The 19,488-nt window shown below is 40.8% G+C and overlaps 1 protein-coding gene across 3 annotated transcripts in view; it reads right to left on the bottom strand.

Moving 5' to 3' along the window:
• Positions 1-19,488, bottom strand: part of htr4 (5-hydroxytryptamine receptor 4) — a 180,060-nt gene that overhangs the window by 36,124 nt on the left and 124,448 nt on the right. For all 3 annotated transcript variants that reach the window (XM_030397373.1, XM_030397372.1, XM_030397374.1), the window contains 2 exons: positions 18,518-18,671; positions 12,789-13,354 (listed from right to left, as the gene is read on the bottom strand). In XM_030397373.1, the coding sequence (XP_030253233.1) occupies positions 12,789-13,354; positions 18,518-18,671 (720 nt within the window). The remainder of the gene's footprint in view (positions 1-12,788; positions 13,355-18,517; positions 18,672-19,488) is intronic.

Raw genomic sequence — 19,488 nt, 5'->3', positions numbered from 1 at the left:
TTTAAAAGTGAACTTTAACGCTTAAACGCTCTTATTTTTTAGCCACTACCAACCGATCGCATATATGTGTAACTAGGATCAGATTTTGCAAAGCTGATTATTAATAATAAGTCCACGATTCACTCTCTAAATAAATCTGGTGTGCGGTCCATTAACTCCTGAGAGACACATCTGGCTCGCTGGCTAAATGCTTGTTGCAAACATCTGTATACAGTTTCATCCTCGCACATTGTACTTTTATTTACCCTATTCATTTTTAGCCAAGGAAATTGATTTCAAAAGCACAATATGTCATCTCTGCTGGCAACCAAGGTCATTTGCCTTGGTATTTTGTTGGTCTTATAACGTGGTGTTAAGTAACCAAAAACCAACATCAAGACGACGTTGGAAGTCAATCTGACATTGGAGTCTGATGTTTTCTAATTTTGCTGAAAATGTTCTTTTAGTTTTAAGTCTTGGTGTCAGTTCACAATCCTAAACTCTCAGCACATGCCGTTGATAGAAAGACACAGCTATAACTCTCTACTTTATGATGTGAGATGAATACTGAACCTTCATAAATTGCTCTGCAGACGTGTAAAACATGCTCAAAAGGTAACATGCAGCGGGACTTGGTGTGCAGTAGCATGCTGCTGTGATCTGACTGGCTTCCTTTGTTTTGAGTGGAATACAAACTAAACAGCACGACCGGTGCTTACAAATGTTAAATGTCGTAAAGGGACAGACAACGTAACTTACAAATGATACGCAACGATGTGGATTCATTCACATTTATATTTCCTTACACAAACACTGAGGAGGGTTCAGATTTCAGCCGCGCACTCAGTATTTTTAAAGGGATTATTTTCTCTCGCTGTTCAGCACAGTTGAAATCACTTTACTGCTGTGTGTGTTCAACCGCCTCTGTGTTTTATTGACGATCAGCTGAAACAGAGAGCTTCAGTATGCATACCATGTGCATGGGTCCACAGTGGCAGACTGCAGCGCTCGGTGTTTTCTCTGCACGCTGCAGGTGGTGTCAGCCTTCAGACAGCGCAGCAGCGTGTCACAAAATGATGGAAATGGCCTATTAAGTCGAGGCTTTAAAACACCCTGACATAAATCACTGTGACTGTCATTTACGGGCAGGAGGCGGAAAGATCCAAAATAAATATGAAGTTTGTAAACTCTGATATTACACTCTAACATACTGCTCTCTCTTTCTTCAAATACATTCCCCTCTCTATCTCATTTCCTTTCCCTGCTCCTTCTCTCTTCTCCAACCTCTGTCCATCTTCTGCTTTTCCCTAACCTCTCCTGTCCCCGTTCTCTTCTCTCCCCCCTTCGCTCTATTTCCTTATCTTTGCTCCTAATGTTCCCCTCCATCCCATCCACTTTTTATTGCTTTTCCTCTTCTCATTTCCTCTATTTCATTCATTTCAGCCCTCCTCTCCTGTCTTCTCCTCCCTCCTTCCTCTATAACCTCCTTTCACTTCTTTAGTCTTTTCTTTGACTTCCCTCTTTGACTCTCCACCTTTCTTCACTCTTTTTTATTTGTACCCCTCTCCTCTCCTTCTCCCATCCTCACTCTCCTCTTACGCTATCCTCCCATTCTCATGTTTCTTCATATCTTATCTTGTCTTGTCTTCTGTTCTCCCTACTTCTCATTTACCTTCTTTTTCATCTTCACTTTCTCTTTCCTCCCTTCCTCTCCTTCTCACCTTTCTACTCCCTCTCTCCTCCTACTATTACCTCTTTTCTCCTGTCCTCTCCCCTCGAGTCTTCTCCTTTCTCTTCCTCTGATAACCTTCTTTCACTCATTGAATCCTTACTTGAACTCCCATCCCCTTCTTACTTTACTATCCTTTTTTGTTCTCCCTCTTCTCTCCCGCTTCATCTCTCTCTTCTTTTCTCCCTTCTTCCCTACCTTTTCCATTCTTCCTCTCTTCACTCCTCTCTTTCCTTTCCTCGCTTTCTTTCTTCTCGTCACTCCTCTCTTTCTTTTCCACTCCTCACTCCTCTTCTCCCTCCTCTCACTCCTTTCTTTCCTCTCCTCTCTCCTTCCTTTCCTCTCCTCTCTTTCCCCTCCTCATTCCTTTCTTTCCTCTCTTCACTCCTCTCACTCCTCTCGTCTTCAGGCTTCAAGTATAGAAATGACTCCAAAGAGACTATTAACACTCAGAAGGCTCTCACTTGGTGTGTGTGTGTGTGTGTGTGTGTGTGTGTGTGTGTATAATGGAGTGTACTAATGTGACTTTGGGACTACAGGTATAATGTGGGGTGCTGTAACCAATAGATCGTATTTAACCTGTGTATACAAAAGACTGTACTGGGTACTGTCATGTTTGGAGTTTGGGGTTCTGTTATTTCCTGAATAAAATATTTTTTCTGTGTTCACCTGTGTCCTGTTAATTAATGAGCCCTTGTGCATGCAGCGTGTCGGTCCCTGCTGTCAGTTCTTCTGTTTTGTTCCCCTGAGCCTGTTCCCCTGTCTTCGTGTCACTCTTGCCATCGTTTTGATTCTGTTTTTTATTCCTCGTGTTAATCCTTTGCGTTTCTTGGTTTGAACTTCGTAATACTTTTGTGTGTCTACTTTGTTTTTTGGGTAATTATGCACTTCTTGGTTTTTGAATTCTATGATTTTTGGATTTTGGGTCGTTATTAAAAGCTCGTTTTTTGCTCCTGAGCCTGCCTGCCTCCTTGGACCTCACTATTTCGCCACACGTCAGGGGTAAACTCCAATTACCTTAAGTTTAACTGTTGAGGCTGTTCGTGCGCTGATTTGGTGCGGAAAATAAAACAGGAAGAAAATGCAATATCACAGTTGAGAGAGTGGATTGAGATTTGCGGGCAGCGGGGATTATTTCTGCACTGAGAACATGAAACTGCCCGCTTGTATTGAAATTCAGCAAGGACTCTTGCTAACATATACTGACACTTTTGTTTCGTCCTCATGTATCTGTGTCTGTATCTGTACTGTTTCATGAATGTATTTCAATACTTGTTTGTTAGCTGTGAGGTCAGGGGTCATTGCCTTGATATTTGCAAGCAACACTGAAAGAGTTCCATCAATTGTGCATCACGCGTGTTGCCATACAGGTCAAGGCCTGTGGGTCTGCGTGAGTGTGTGTGTTCGTGCGTGTCCATCCTTGACCCTCACATGTACTTGAAAAGTCAATAATGAGAAAAGGCTGGGATGGTAATAATGAAATACGAGTGTTAAATTAGGCTGATGTGATTGCAGCACATGCGACCATAAGTAGAGATCCTTTGTTGATTTTGTTTTTGTGACGCTGATGTTCAGTTTCTATGGTTACCCACAGTTTGTAGCTCGCTCAGTGATTTTAAACAGCTGTTGACACGACCACTGAGGTTTCTTGTTATGTAAGGCACAACACTGGACGTTTGATTATTCAGCTCATGCCATGACCACCAGTCAAATGTAAAATATAAATCTTTTATCTTCAATAATTAATTTAGATTTTTTTCCTTCCTGTTAAATGTCACAAAGCACAGTTCCTGTTCTCAAAATTCATGCCTTGCACATTGCTAGGCAACGGCCAGCTGAACAGGGAAGGGTTTGCTCAAGGAAAAAGCCTCTGCTCCTTACAAGTTTAACAATTTGACTCATTGTTCTCAATTACTAAACATACCCAGGCTACAAGGAAGGACGAACTGCCATATTCTGCTACCAGCTACGAAGAGGGCAAGAAGTTTGAGTGTGGAAGTAAAGTTCTGTACAAGTTCTATCAACATGGCACTGTTATCTCTCCAAATGTCCGTTATGTGTTATTCATTAATTGTGCTAAAAAGAGTAATCTATTCTCGTGTCAAAGATATAATATGTAAAAAGAAATGCGGAATTGTTTTTTTGCAGATGTCAGGTCATTCTGTCGCGATCCTCACTGCTGTAAAAAGAACAGCAACAATCAGTCTCATCATTTTTTGTGGAAAAAAGGGTCGATGACACACGCGAGTCATGACCTTTTGCCTTCGGGAGCGATAGCCAACACTTGTACAGCCGATGATTAGCTCTGAAACAGAGGCCACAGAGGGTCAAATGAAAACAAAAAGCCAATCTGTGTAGATTGAGCGAGCGGCGTGAATGTTCTGTATCTGGACTGTTTCCCAGAAAGAGGCACGAGCGATGGAAACGTACGTCCTTGTGCCGCCATTATGTCAGTTAAACTGAGTAAAGTAAGTGTGGATCTATTCTTCCGCCCACACATAGACGCATCACTTCGTAGGCTGACCCTCACAGAGAGAGATCACATGAATGAGGCGAAACCTCTGCCGTCTCTTTTCTTGGATAATGATGGAGAACCTGTATCAACACTGTGTGACTCAGATATTGATGAATCACAGCCTGGATCTCATCCGGAGTTTTTCCTGTACTTGACTAGTGTAAGAAGTCACAGGACGAGCTGACATTGCTGTAGCATTTTAAAAGCCATTACCTGAGCTGTGATGTTTCCACTCATGTTGAAGCCCTTCACTACCTCCGTCAGGCTGAATTGCTCTGCTTTAATGGAGGGTTAGATATATAAGATGGGGGCATGCACAAAATGCTCCGACTGCCTGTTAGGAACTGAATAGGTGGGTGAAATAGAAGTGCTCTTCTCTGCTTCCATGACCCTGATCAAGGTTCGTCCACCTCTGCTGCTCTGTTTAAAGGCTGCATTAAATAGTGCTGTTACATATGTGCAGTTAACTGCAGGTTTTCCCATTGCCAGAGGACGAGTTTGCCTTTTTTTCCCCCTCTTGTTGGTCATGTTTGACATCATGAAACAAGAAAGCAGATAAAGCAACAGGTCATATCCAAAAAAATACTGATTGCCCTTTAACCAACAGGTAGCCAATCACAGTGTCCGCGGGCACCTGGTCGCCCGCAGGGCATGTTCTTGAGTTAGCACTGGTCAAGTAGTTCTTCAATAATATGAAACTAGATGGCAATCAGCTTGTGGTGCTCAAAGTGTCGAGAAATCGTCAGATTTTTGACCCACGTGTCGAGGGCCTGAGTCCCGTGTGAAAAAAACAGTCAATATGACTATTTTTTGAGCAACACCACAATGTTTTCCTAAACCTAACTGACAGGTGTGATTGTTTTAAGAAAGTAGTTATTCTAAGCAAAATTATAATCTTCTCCTTAACCCAACCAAGAAGTGTTGGTGTCTAAACCTAACCTTATTCATGGAATCTGTTTTTCCGTGTCACCAAGCAGAAAGAAGCTTGCCTCTACTAATGAGAGGCTAGCTTATAATTCAGCTAATGCTACACGTCAGATGAGGAGGATGCCATTCATGTTATGTTCCCCATGCTAACATTAGCACAAACAAATTAGATGTGAAAAAAAATTCACTCAAGGAAAGTGGAAAAAAAGTGGAAAAAACTAATTTGGGGGTGAACTGTCCCTTTAAGCCATAAACCTGGGAGAAAAACAGGACGGCTTCTAAAAGCATTGTACTGTGTAAAAACCTGGATTCAGACAAAGAGCAGAGGGGGCAAAGTAAAAAATAAAAATAAAAAAAAGTTTTCCATTAACAAAGTTTTTTTCCATTAGTGTCAGCCTGACCTCACCTTGTACATGCTGTCTCAGACCTCACTGTGTCCCAGAAACACAAATAAACTGGTAAAATGTCTCCAACTTCCACATTATCTGTAAAGCAAATGACATGTTTTTGTCCACTTTCCTTCACAAGCAGAATAGCTACATCTAGAATCACCACTCCAACTTGCCACTGACATGGCTTTTTTTTCATGTTCATTATTCCACAAAATAATCATGGACAGTCATTATCATTCTGTGCTCTTATTTTTGATTTTATCAGCCGAGCTCATCCAAGAAGACAGTTGGCTCAATGACTCAATGATTTCACTGAGATGGACTTTTTTCAATACCAGTGAGCAGAACAAAAATCTCAAATCATTCAGTTATTAAGGCCACTGATAAAGCACGAGGCTGGGTGGATTCATTCCTATTCAGCAGATTGTTGATGAACGAGGGAGAACTCTTCCCGAAGGCTCGTGTGCACCAATAGCAGGTCGATTGCATACATTTCTCTGACAGAAAGCTCTGTGCTCTTAGCAGATGAAAGCATGCAGATATACTGTAAATGCTTAAATGTGACGTGACTGTCATGCATCAACAAAATGTGAGGGTGTGGTCAGGTGTTGGATGACCAGAAAATAATATTTAATTCTTTATAGCATCCTTTTTCAAATCCAAGCAAAATTGGTATTGTAACTGAAATATCTCTTTTCAATCCAATCAAATGGAATTAAAAATTTGAATTGAATCCAATCAGGAAATCAGTGGTTACCTTCTAAAAAGGTTAGTCAATGTAGGTTATTACTGTGTATGTGGTTAAATAATAAAACACAACACAATCAAATAAGTCCCAGTGGTAAAACACACTAACAAACAAACTTCTTCATGAGCTGCCACGCAAATATACAAGACAGAATACAGTGTAAGTGTAGAATGCTGCTGTCAGTCTCCTGGGTAAGTAAAGGTTAAAGACCAATACGACCTCTGAGGGCAAAATACAGTGTCTGTAAGTGTCAAGGATCAATTCAGTCATCATCAGTGTCAGAATTAAAGCATCCTTCACACCAGAGGCGGTTTAATCTGCAACCGAGTCTACCACTTCAATTTCTTCATGTATCTCAGACGTGTTAATCTCAGATTGCAGCTGTCCGATCTTAATTACCATCCTTCGAGTTCAGATTGGGATACTGAATTAGAAATGCACACAAAGTGACTGGAGCTGAGAACTATAGACCTATCTGCTCACTACCTGTAACTACATTTTATTGTGGAATACTGCATCATATTACCTCAACAGTCTTCTGAAAACTATTCAGCTGAAACAATGCCAGATGGGCTGCATGTTTTGTCCTTTATTGTATTTTTATCTGAGCCACAAAACCACAAAGGTCAAATTTGTATTATTGCCTACTGACAAATCATTTGTAAATCTTAAGAAGGGCTCATAGACAGATATGAGGACGTTAGCAACAAAGGAGGATGCTGTAAAGATGAGCTGAACGTGCTTTGTAAAGATGACACATTGTTTCAACATTTATGGAGTTACTGAACACCATTACATTGTTCCAAATGCCAAAACACTGGTTTTATCTCTGTGGAGAATAAATTGTAAACAAAGGCATTGAATCGTGGATGCTCCAGTCGGTCCCGCCCACACTGTTTGACTGACATGTGATCTTTGCAGCACACAAACCCTGCAGTCATTAATGGAGATCACCTCACTAATTCCTATTTCAACTGCCAAAGCCAATCAGTTGAAAGGAGGAAAAACTGATTCAAACGAGCTAGGAGCAGCAGAGAGCAGAGGGCAGGGCTACTGGCTACATTCATTTCCACCATACACAACAAAATAAGTCACAGTGTCTTCAGATCTCCTGCTTTAATCAGCTGGCGTGTTTAATGATGCAAAGCACATCTTCTGATTTGGATACCCTTCTGTTTCCTGTCATTCCAGCAGCAAATGAATGTCACAAACAAGTCACGTGCATCACCAGTTGCACCAGTTGTTACGAAAAAAAACTTGGCAGCCTGAGTCTGTGCATACATCAGAGGAGTATTCTCATAGCTATAATGGCCTGAGCATTATGAGCGTGTACATGAAGGTGAGGCGCGCCAATCATAACTCACCGATTCATTTTATTTTCAGCTCAGCTGGTTTGATGAGTACTTTGCTGTCAAACCACTCTTGTTAAGAACCACCTCCAGGGTGGAAGAGAAGCTTCTCTTCTAATGCGACACGAGCATTTTTCATCTCATAAAGTGGAGTTCGATATGAGGAGATTTGATTTTACTATCTTACAGCTGTTTTCAATAGTGTCACTTATGTTTTTGTGTTTTATATAGAATGAAAAACTCAGATCAGTGCTATATTCAGAAGCCAGAAACAATCTCGTGTATTAACCTGATAAAGGCAAGACAGCTTAAAAGTGGTGGTGTGTACATTAAAGGGATAGTTCGGGTTTTTTGAAGTGGGGTCATATGAAGTAGCTACATATCTATGTCGATCTGTTTCCTACCGTAATCACCGATCAGCGAGGACTCAGTTTGGAGAAGTAGAGAGCTGCTCCAGCCCAGAGGCTCAGCTTTGTACTGCAGTGAACGGGGTTCAGCAAAAAAGCAAAATTAACCACCTAAAACAAGACTCACCTAAAAAAATCTATATCAGGTCAAGTGTACGTTGTATAGGTAAAATTCACACTGCTTTACATTGCCGTCAGACTGCGCTTTCTTTTGGCACTACATTTTCTCAACCGCAGAACCCCCGTATCCCTATGCATGAGCGGTAATGTGGAAGGATACGGAGAGTTAAGTTTTGTTTTTATCGAAAGTAAACCTCTCGTCCAGCCGCCGCTCGCAGATCAGCTGTTGCCCAGTTACGCTAGTGCGTAGGCATATGGAGGTTCTGTGGTTGAGAAAATGTAGTGCCAAAAGAAAGCACGGTCTGACAGTGATGTAAAGCGGTGTGAATTTTACCTATACAACGTACACTTCAACTGATGTAAATGTTTTTAGGTGAGTCTTGTTTTAGGTGGATAATTCCGCTTTTTTGCTGAACCCCGTTCACTACAGTAAAAGCTGAGCCTCTGGGCTGGAGCGGCTCTCTACTTCTCCAAACTGAGGCTGCGCTGATCGGTGATTACCTTATATGACCCCACTTAAAAAAAAAAAAAACTATCCCTTTAAGGTATATTGACCAAGTATTACATGACTTTGTTCCATTTTGATTGACCTCTACACAGTAGGGTGTTTTCAAGCAGCATATCTGCTATAATTTTCAACATGGTTTCAAGATTATGAATACTATTGACTTTGGTGGTCAGCTGGCTTTACCACCATGAGGTTGACAGTCCTAGATATTGACTCAGAAGTCATCCATAGCAAAAATGGACAACTTCAAAATAATTTGCCTAATCGATCTCTGATCGTGGCTCGACTTAAGTGTGCACGGAAACGTATTGACCGTCTATCTCTACCTTGTGTTAAGTGCTAATTTAGCATGTTAACAGACTAAACAAATGGCGTACATGGTAAACTTTATTCTGCATTGTAATTTCCCTGTTTTATTCTATTGCTTTCTTTCTTTTTACATTTTGCTTTGCCCTTTAAATCCTATTTAAATGTGTTTTCATATTGTGTTGTGTTTTCTTTTCTTCATGCCTTTTACATTATGTTTTATTCTATTTAAACGATTCCTGGTGAAAGGTGCAATTTAAAATAAATTCCCTGCCAGTGGAAAAAAACAGTGCATACCGCTTGTATTCTACACATGTGGCCATTACATCGTAGAAACAACATTCACTTCATTATGATATGTTAAAGCAGAAACCAGTTTAAGTAAGCATTTGCCACAAGCACTGCTGTTACATAAAACCTCGCCGAGCCACAGGAAATGGCTTTGGATCCATCTTCTCTTTTACTTAAACACAATATCCTCAAAAAAATACTAATTGTCTAACATGTCTCTATCACAACATAAGTAGATTATTTCTGCTCCTGCACAGGTTGCTCCTATTTTCACACAATCCTGAGCCCTGGCTGAAAAATGGGGTGATCCTCTGATCACTGTTTTGTTTTTTCATTTAAAATCCAGTCAGCCGCCCACTGGTGAATACTTTTGTCCCAGTGGTCACTTAAAATCTCCCCCTTTAAAGTTGAAAGATGTGTTTTCCACCAGTGAGACTCAAGGGCCAAAGGGAGGCAGCTTCATAAATCATACATCTCATTTAGACAGAGTAATATATCACTTGACTGTCACTCGCAGTGTGTGTGTGTGTGTGTGTGTGTGTGTGTGTCTGTGAAGCTGGCTGCCGTCATGTCCTTGTACTGCTGAATCCTCTTTGTCTACGTACAACTTTATGTGTGCATCATCTTCATTTGTCAAAAAGCCTTGAATATTTTTTGTCCCTTGAACCCCTGTGGTGTACCGATCTACATAACGTGCGTGTCATCGGGCTAAAACAACCGAGAGGTTGAAAGATGCGATGATGTGAATAGCCCAGAGAAGTTCAGAGGTGTCTGAGCGCACTGTGGGGCTCCTGTCAATGGCAAACTAGGAGGTATAATGAGAGAATGTGCAAGGAAATATGTCGCGTATAACTCCTACCTTATAATTGGTGATTTGCAGCAGAATTACTTTAAGAAAACAGACAACTTCTGAAAACATTACCAGTCACCGGTGGTCTCCTGTCTTTATCATCACTGTGTTAATAATTGTGATTTTATTTGAACTTCTGTGTAAAATAATGAGTGTTTAGATGACTTCTATATGGACAGGCTCACATTTAAAGCTTGCTGTCAATACTCATAACAGCTCTCAGGAGGTGGTCCACAAATGTCAAAGAGGAAATGGAAATGTCGAGCAGAGTGGACTTTAATTGATCAGGGCTCCTGTGCTTGCATAAACACACTCATTGATTGCTTAAAATGAACTCCAGGTCCATAATTTCTCATGATGTCAACACTGTTTTGAATAAAAGTGGTACATTTTCTGCTGTAATGTTACAACTGCAAGCAGACATCACCACGTATGGGTTTACACACGGAGTGGAATTACTCAAACCAATCGTTTCTGGAAGTCAAATGGAAATCTCAAAGGATCTGCAGGGAAATGTTCCGTGTACTACACAAAGCATAAAGTGAAACCATGTAACTGTTAAAGTTTCATTTCAAGCATTTTATATGTGACATTCTGTCAAAGAACTTTTCTGCCTGATACTGTTACTTCAGTCATTCATATAGATATCACCTGTTGGAACCAAATAATCTTTGATGAAAAATCTGAATTATACAATAACTTAATCTATAACTGACATCCGACATAAATAACTGGACAGACCATTAAAATCAATAATCACAAACAGCACAGCTTTTTCTCAGAGACACACTGAAGTGAAAGGACATTACTGTAGGTAATCTCTGACTGTCATCAAGTGCTCTGGAAGAAAAAAGTAAGTGATAACACGTTTAAATGAAACATTTTGTGCCATTTGTTTGGAGACCCTACTTGTAAAGTCACAAACTTGAAGTCTTAAGGTCAGAGGAAGCAGAAGTATAACACCTAGACATTAAGACTTAATCAGCCCAGAGTCCGGGATAAAATCTTGGCATTTTACGTTTCTGCATACCACAGATACGTCCAAATGTGTACGTGACATACAAACAATATTAATATTTCTAAATTACATGTATTGTATATGCTGACTTTCTTGTCAAGAACTGGAAGGGATGGTGGTGGCATGACGACTGATGTTTCCTGGATATTTTTACCAAGACATCAGGACCTTTCCAGTAATGTTTACAGTGATAAAACCAGGTATTTTACAGCAAAACACAATCTTTTTCTAACCCTAACTGACTGATTTTTTGTACCTTAACCTAATCAGAAGATAAGCATAGCACTGCCACAACATAACATAAAGTTGCAACATAGAGAAATGTTACCAACCAACATTAACGACATTATACTGTTGATTGGGTTGATTCATTATACTAAAATACTTCTCTTCATAAAAGCACTTCAAATACGTCTACAAAGCAAAAATCCCTCAAGAGTGCAATTTCTGAACAATGATGTAGTTATCTTCCTTAAGATCAAGATGAATGTCTCAGCACTCAAACAGTCTCCGGCAATGGAGGGCTGTCTCCGGTCTGTATTTACATAAATGACATAATTGTTGTAAATGATTTTCTCTTTCTCGCAGTTGGAGGAGCTCTCTAAGAGAAGAACTGCTGGGAAGTAACAACATCAGAAATACCAGAGAACAGAGGAAGCACACTGAATTAAACACACAGAGACATATTCACACAAAGTGACTGAGAAGTCCAAGGAATGTGCTAAATCTGCAACATTTTCCGAGGCAATATTTGTGAATTGTTCCCTGTTTACCCTACCAGTGTTTTTGATTGTTTATCATTGTGAGGACAAGGAGAGACAGACAAAGGCACGTGGAAGAAAAGCTCTAAGACCCAATACATTATTCATACATGTCACATACATAGGTAGTCATATTATTTGACCCCCACACGATTAACAATTCTACTGCATTCATTATTATTGACTGCAGATAAGATTGTCCTATCTAGCTGTTAGAGGCAGAGGACCAGGAGAAATATGAAGATTATATATTCAATAGGTCACCATGATGTACATGTTGAACGTCATACCCTTATCACTGTGAAACATGCGTTCTATGTTTAGAAACGGTAATAGGTCAGAGGAGAGAGGAGTCAAGGCTGCGCATTCGAAAGTGTGGAGATGGAGCGAGTGTATCTACGGAGGTAAAGTCGTCTATAACACACCTGAAAACAAATCATTTTTATCACAAGGAGCTGTTGCGACTTGCCATTTAACCCTGCTGAACATTATTCAGGAAATGTCTGCAGTAATTACAACCCGCCGGGCAGATGAAGGATAGATGGCTCCTACTGTATTCTGTGAGATTACAGCTGCACAAATTATGAGAAACAGAGGAGGAAGTCATGGTTTCAGAAGATAAACAACAAAAAACTGAAGAGGGGACTGAGATTTATTATCTGGAACGTGTGGAGAATATTAAATCCAACGTTAAAAAAACCTCAAATTTCAGAGATGAAGCAGTGATATTTTGAAGGATAGCTATATACTCTTAAGAAAAGGTCATAATTTCGTTTTTTAGACAGGGAGCTAACGTGATGCTTGAAGACTGAAGTATTAAAGGAGTACTGTTTTTTGCCTGTTCACATGGATCCAGACCCAAACACCAAAATGATTCAAAGAACTTACTTGAGAACATGTGTGGAGCCGTTGATCTGCGTGGCTGTGCAGGGAGCGCCGGACCCCAGGATGGACGGCCTGCGGTACCTCTTCCTCCCACAGCACAGGATGATGAGGAAGGCACGGCGGAAGGACTTGTTGAGGAAGGCGTAGAGGATGGGGTTCAGCATGGAGTTGATGTAGCCCAGCCACAGGCAGGCCGCCCATAGTTTGTCTGGCACTGTGTAGTCTATAAACGGGTCCACCACATTGGTGACGAAGAATGGCGCCCAGCAGAGGCAGAAACATCCCATAATGATGCACAGAGTCTTCGCTGCCTTAGTTTCTGTTCGCATACGGTGGTTTCGCTGATGGTCAGCAGAGTCTGCGCTGGTGCCGGCTCCCCCTGCCCGCTGCAGCATGCTGATCTGCAGGGCGTGTGCTCGGGCGGTGACATAGATCCTCTGGTAGGCCAGTACCATGAGGACCAGAGGGATGTAGAAGGCCACCACAGAGCAAGTGAGGGCGTATGGCTTGTTGACCATGAAGACACAAGATGTGGAGTTGCTGCCCTCGCTGTGGCGCCTCTGCTCAATCTAGTAATATAAGTCAAATCAGAGAGCACATTTAAAAAAAGAGACCCGAGATTTAGTTCTTCATGCACCATCATGTCAAAACAGCGCCAATGAAATGTCAATGATAGGAGCTTGATTGGCATTTGGAGCTGTGATTATACCAAAAAAATTCTCAACAAATTAATAAGTATGCTGCTGACATTTTATTGCATCGACATGAAAAGTCTACAACCATACACTGCCCACTGAAAGGCCTATCAGTCAGTTCACAACCAGAAAGTCAAAATCACATTACACTTAATAAAAGACACAATAACCTATAAACAACATTTCAGGCCTTGTTGTAACCTACATGAAAAAGGACTTAGCCTCTCTACAGTGGCCATTTTAGGGCATTTCATACTCAGTTGGTTAGCCTCAGCTCGTCAGTCAGTTGAAGGTGAATGTCATCATCCTGAGCTGACTGTTAACATGCTACGTCTGAGAGGATCTAGTATCTGAATTAGTTTCTCTTGTATCCAATAATAAGGGTTTTAATGCAAACTATCCAACATTTTTTGTAGATTGCTGTTACTTAACTCAGAACTTTAGTGTTGGTAAGAACAGACAAACCATTTGAACAGTTTACAATTAGGGTGTAAGTATTTGAGAGGAACAACATTTTTTTAACGCAGAAAATAAATTAAGCATATGGCAATTGGGTGGGTCAACAACCTTTGAAAAAAAGAAGCAGGTAAAAATGGATTTCTGTTGACCATGGACAATCTTTCAAAAGACTTGACAAAGTGGTTTGATTGCCTAAAGCACAACTAGCCCATCCTCACCAAAAACACAACCATAGAGGTCGACTTTGAAACACTATGACATACAATATAAATAATATGAAGCAAATCTTGTTAGGCAGTGACCTCTATTGACCAGAGTATTTACTACGTTGGCAAAGGAGGAAGTCAAGTTACGTAGTGTAAAGAGCAGGGGTGGCAGTTGGCTTTAACAAGCACTGAACTTTCGCCTGTGTCTGTTGTGAAACCAAAGGTGGGTTATTTTAGTTGCCTATCGTTTTTAATTTACATCATATAACATAACTTAAGATGTGTACATTTCTAGCTTGAATAATGTTGTTATTTCCATCCAAATCACAATTTACCTAAACCTAGCCAACCTTCACGCATACAATGAAAGTCTGGTATGTCAGTCACAGGTACGCTGATGAACATGTTGTTTGGCACTGGCAGCCACACCAATCATATTCTTAATTATTATAAAACATGACAACACATTACATTGAGGGACCAGTTGCCATCAAATGCAATCTGAGTAGTATAACAAGTTAAAAAAAACTGCCCTCTGTAGCATCATTATCTGTTCTTGGCTGACAAACCATGATGTGTTATTTCTGGCAATAATCTCATTAAAATTAAACCTACCCTCAGACAGATTAGCATTCGAGTCATGCACAAATGACTCAATACAGTTACATGCAGGCACACAAATGCCCCTACTGGCACATACTTTTATTTAAAAGGTTGAATATTGAGAACACACAGTTTGTAGAATGGAGTCCCGGAGTAAACAGATGCGTTGAGCGGATGGACAGCTCTGCTTTGCTACGCCATGAAAGGCCTCAAGACTTCACAACACTTAAAATCCCACGCTCTCCTCAGCTGAGACTGTGAAGTAAATGGGGGAACATGGCTCCTAAGGGAGAAGGAGGCTCTGCACGTCACCATTAATCACTGTGAAGTCCCAGACCTGCTTCTTCATCTGCTATCATCTAATCTATGTGGGAAACTACGTCTCAGGGCTATGAGATGAATAACACAGAGATCAATCTGCAGGGCCGGGCTCCCTCGTGTGTAAAACTCAGGTTGTTTTTATGAATGGGCTGACATGTGTAAGTATAACATGTTCAGCGTTAAGGTCACCTCCCCCGCTGCATGAATGCACACAACGATAAGAGTAAAGTAAAAGTGCTTGGTGATAAGACAAAGTATTTACTTCATATCTGTGCTTCATGCAGTCGAAGACAGAGCTGCCATCACATGTCTTTACTGAAAGATTTATTCCACATAAACTCTGCCAAAGGGCACCCTGGAAGAAGTTCTTGTCACTGATTGGTTCCTAATCCTTTGAGCCGTGGAGGAAAACGCCTTCACTGAAGACACCATCACATTTTGTGTGTACCATCACTGGAAAATGATACGGATGTTGTTCCAAACCTCTCTGAAGCTGTACAATCTATTGATACCTACATGTGGCAAATTTTACTGTCTTTACACCTCATCAAAATCAAGTGATTGCTAATCGGCGAAGCATATTAAGACACATCTAGTATGAGGAGGCTTCATCATCTCAGTGCTCAGTGCTGAAGATTCTTTTTATGGTAGATCTGCTGGTATATACTTGATCTTAGGCAATTATTTTTTCTGCAATTCATTTAAACCCTCTTAATTTTTGTTATATGTAATTCAAGGTTTACATGAACATTGCGTATATCCATGCGTTACTTTGTTTACTTAGTCCATTTGATTTTTAATTGCATGTCAGAAACATCAAGAAGGCAGCCCGTCCTCACCAAATAACGTCCATATAGGTCGACTGTGACCCTAACCCTTATAACAACCATGATACCTTTTCTTGTTGGGCGGCACCTCCAGTGGCAGTAGTGTTTATTCCGGCAGTAAAGATGGATGCCAGGTTAAGTAGTATAAAGAGCAACAAATTGAAACAGGATGGAGTTTGAGGTCTGATGTTTGGGTCCAACCCATTTGCAAAAATAAATGTTTCTGCAAAACCACAGATCAGTTCGAAATTAATGTTTATGTTGTGAATTTACAAATGTTTAGGTTAAATTTTCTGTTTCTCTTTGGTCACAACACTGTGCTTATGCTCTGCTTAGGTTTAGGCACAAAAAAAAAACCACTTGGTTAGGGTCAAGAAAACATCATGATTTGGCTTTGAATACTTGTTTTGATCGGCACAAAAAAACATAGGGCGATGGTCCGAAACTTCCCCACGGACTCTAACTGTGATTGGCCGTTTGGCAGCCTTGGAGCTTGTAAAAACGCAACCTTCTTCTCCTCCAACTCCTGATGTGAAAGTCCAATAAGAAGCATCTCATGTCTAGTTATAAGCCACATTTGCTACAAAAGTCAACCTTGGACATATCTGTGGTCTGCGGAAATGTCGACTGCCAATATTAGATCCTGGTGAATGGGCTGTTGGGTCACACAGACGCAGGCCTTTCACCCATGAGACCACTTTTCATGTTCAGCATGAAAGCAAAAGTTAAAAGTGACTTATTTAGACTTACTGACGTAGTTAGGTTACTTTACAGACAGCAGATAAACATCACGTAAGCTGTTAATTAAATGCAGCATAGTAAAAAATACAATATTGGCCTCTGAAGTGTAGTAGAGAGGACTAATACCAGAACATGGAAATAAACAAGTAAAGCACAGTACTGTTCTTTGTTACTTCCTACAGCTTAAAATCTATTTATGGCAAAAAATCATCACAGTGGCCACTTCTAAATTCCAAATGTGAGGCAACGTTTGTTCCACAGGGCCATTAAAAAAAAAAAACAACCATTAAAAATTGACAGTGAGTTGTATGTTCAGTACCACCTGAGTTCTGGCTGTTTTGCCGGATTTGTGAAGCTGCAGTTCTTGCCAGAACTGACTGGCAACTCAGAATATTCATCAGCTCTAATTAGACCCAAAGAGAGACGCTGCCGCCTGCTGCTGCGCGGCACTAACTTTAGACTGCTGTAAACTTCTGTGAATGTGTGTGTGTGTGTGTGTGTGTGTGTGTGTGTGATAGAAGAAGAGGAAAACAAAAATGTGTATGTTGTGTGCATCTCACTTCCAACTCTGCCACAAATGAGTCAGCCAGTCCTCCTGTTGACAGTCAGCTGAGAACTACCATTCTCTGGCACTCAGATAAAGGCTGACTAGGGCGAGCGAGGTTAATAGTGGCTGGGGATGCACTGTCTCTCTCTCTCTCTCTCTCTCTCATGTTTGTGTTTCTCTGCCCACCTGCAGTCCCCCTCTCTCGTCTTTCTTCTCTACATCGCTTTGTTGTTTTTTTCATCAACACTCGTCTTTAGCATTTTGATTCCAAAGTTGTGTGAAATGTGAAAATGATATTTCCACATGTATAAAGGCAAAATTTGCATGTGACATTATCATCACGGGTGCTGTTAAGAAATATTTCCTAATGGGAAAGAAAAAAAATATCATTAAGATTAAAATCAAGATTAAGACTGGCTTTGTTTATCCCACAACGAGGAAAGTCACTCGTTACAGCAGCTCGTTATTCCAGTTGCTTTATGGAAATAGAATAATCCTCTTGCCACTAGTTGTTACTGATGATAAAAGTTATAAGCACGTCACGTAACGATGGATTCGTAAAGTTCCCCACAAGTTAGCAAACCCTTATCGCGGGATTGAATTGCAATTGAGGAACTGTAATTGTTGTCAATTCCGTGACATACAGCTAAAGCTAGAGAAGCACCAAGTATGAGACCTTGTGTTGCCATTGATGATGAACATGAACCTTTAACCTCTTTATTTTTTCTTTCTCACACCAACCAGCTTGGTTCCCCATCACATCTACCCTGAGCTCAGGTTTGGGGAGCCTTTGTTCTAATTTCTTCCCCCACCCTCTCTTTGTATTGTAGCTCGCATCTTATTTAAACAAACCTCACTGCACAAACAAGACTCTTATAACAATGACTCACCCATTAAAAACCTTTAAAAACTACATTTTCAGACCAAAATAAAGGAACAGCTTGACTCCATGTCTGTGGTGTCAGTGGCCTTGTCCCCCTGTCTCCATGTTTGACATGTTGATGCTGTTTCAACAGCAACACATGAAGAGTTTCCCCATTCTTGTAAACAACGCTGCCGGACACAAATTGTTTCTGAGCACATGTGGACACCAATTATCTTTTTATTTTTTATTTCTATGGTAATGTAAAATAAGTTTTATTTTGTCATTTCTGTGTCTTTCTATTTCTTCCCTCCAGCCAACTCCATTTCCACTGAATAGCAGTCATAAACTTGCATATCCTGTGGAGATGTAAAATAGTTTCCATCCATATTTCCATCTATCCCCACACTGCTCAGGAGATTTCCCCTGACACACACACACACACACACACACAAACACTTCAGTACTCACCAGGTGGTCGATGCCGATGCTGTTCCAGCCCTGCATGATGGGCAGGAAGGAGATGAAGGTGGGAATCACCCAGCAGCCGCCAATCATCAGAGCAACTCGCATCGGTGTCATTTTATTCCGGTAAACCAGAGGCTGGCAGCAGATGGCGTAGTACCTGCGGAGAAAACATTGGAAAGGCGGTCAGATATCAATTACTCCAAAATTAGAAGCTGTGGGTCAGAGAAGTAATAGCTCAAAGAAAATCTGAACATGACAAAATACTTTTTCCATGGCTTGAGAGACACTTTTGTTCCTCTCTCAGTCCCTTTAATTTTCTGCTGTTTCTCTGCGTTCTCCTGGACATTTTTATCACAAACACACAGTAAGTGAACAGCATCCCATATTTAAATCCACTCATCACTAAAAAAACAATCTACCAGCCAACAATTAGTGCCAAATGTGTGCTTGTACAAAGGGACACAGCTGGAATAGTTGTTTATTGCTGGTGTTTTCAAATTTAACTCAGTCCCTCTGTTGTTGCCTCGCCTTTGTGAGCTGTTTTGGCAAGACCAGAGGGATTCCCTGCCAAAGCTTTGTAAAAAAAATATGCAAACCACAAATAATTAAGCGCAAGAGCATTTGCAAAGACGTCTCCCTAACTTTCCCCTTGGGTCTCTTTGTCTTCTCTCTTCATTTTTTAAATTCCTTATGATTTCTGTTACATCTCATTCTGTTCCATCATCTCACTCTTGTCTTAAAATTAATTCTCCTGGCTTTACTCCCACTCCATCTTCACCCTTTACAATAGCTCCATGGCGTTCTATCTCACAATTCTGCCTCAATTTCTGAAGCTTATATGATACCTGAAAATAAAGGACAACAAGAGGTTAACAGTTGTCATGACATCATCTCATCTCTATCTGGAAATTGTTATTCGTTGCTGCTGGAGACAGGATGCTCAGTTAGACCTCCATGACGGTTATTGGACGGAC

Source organism: Sparus aurata, chromosome 18 (assembly GCF_900880675.1).
Source record: "Sparus aurata chromosome 18, fSpaAur1.1, whole genome shotgun sequence".
Lineage (NCBI taxonomy): Eukaryota > Metazoa > Chordata > Actinopteri > Spariformes > Sparidae > Sparus > Sparus aurata.
The sequence above is the reverse complement of the archived record's forward strand: the minus strand, read 5'-3'. Positions and strand labels throughout refer to the sequence as shown.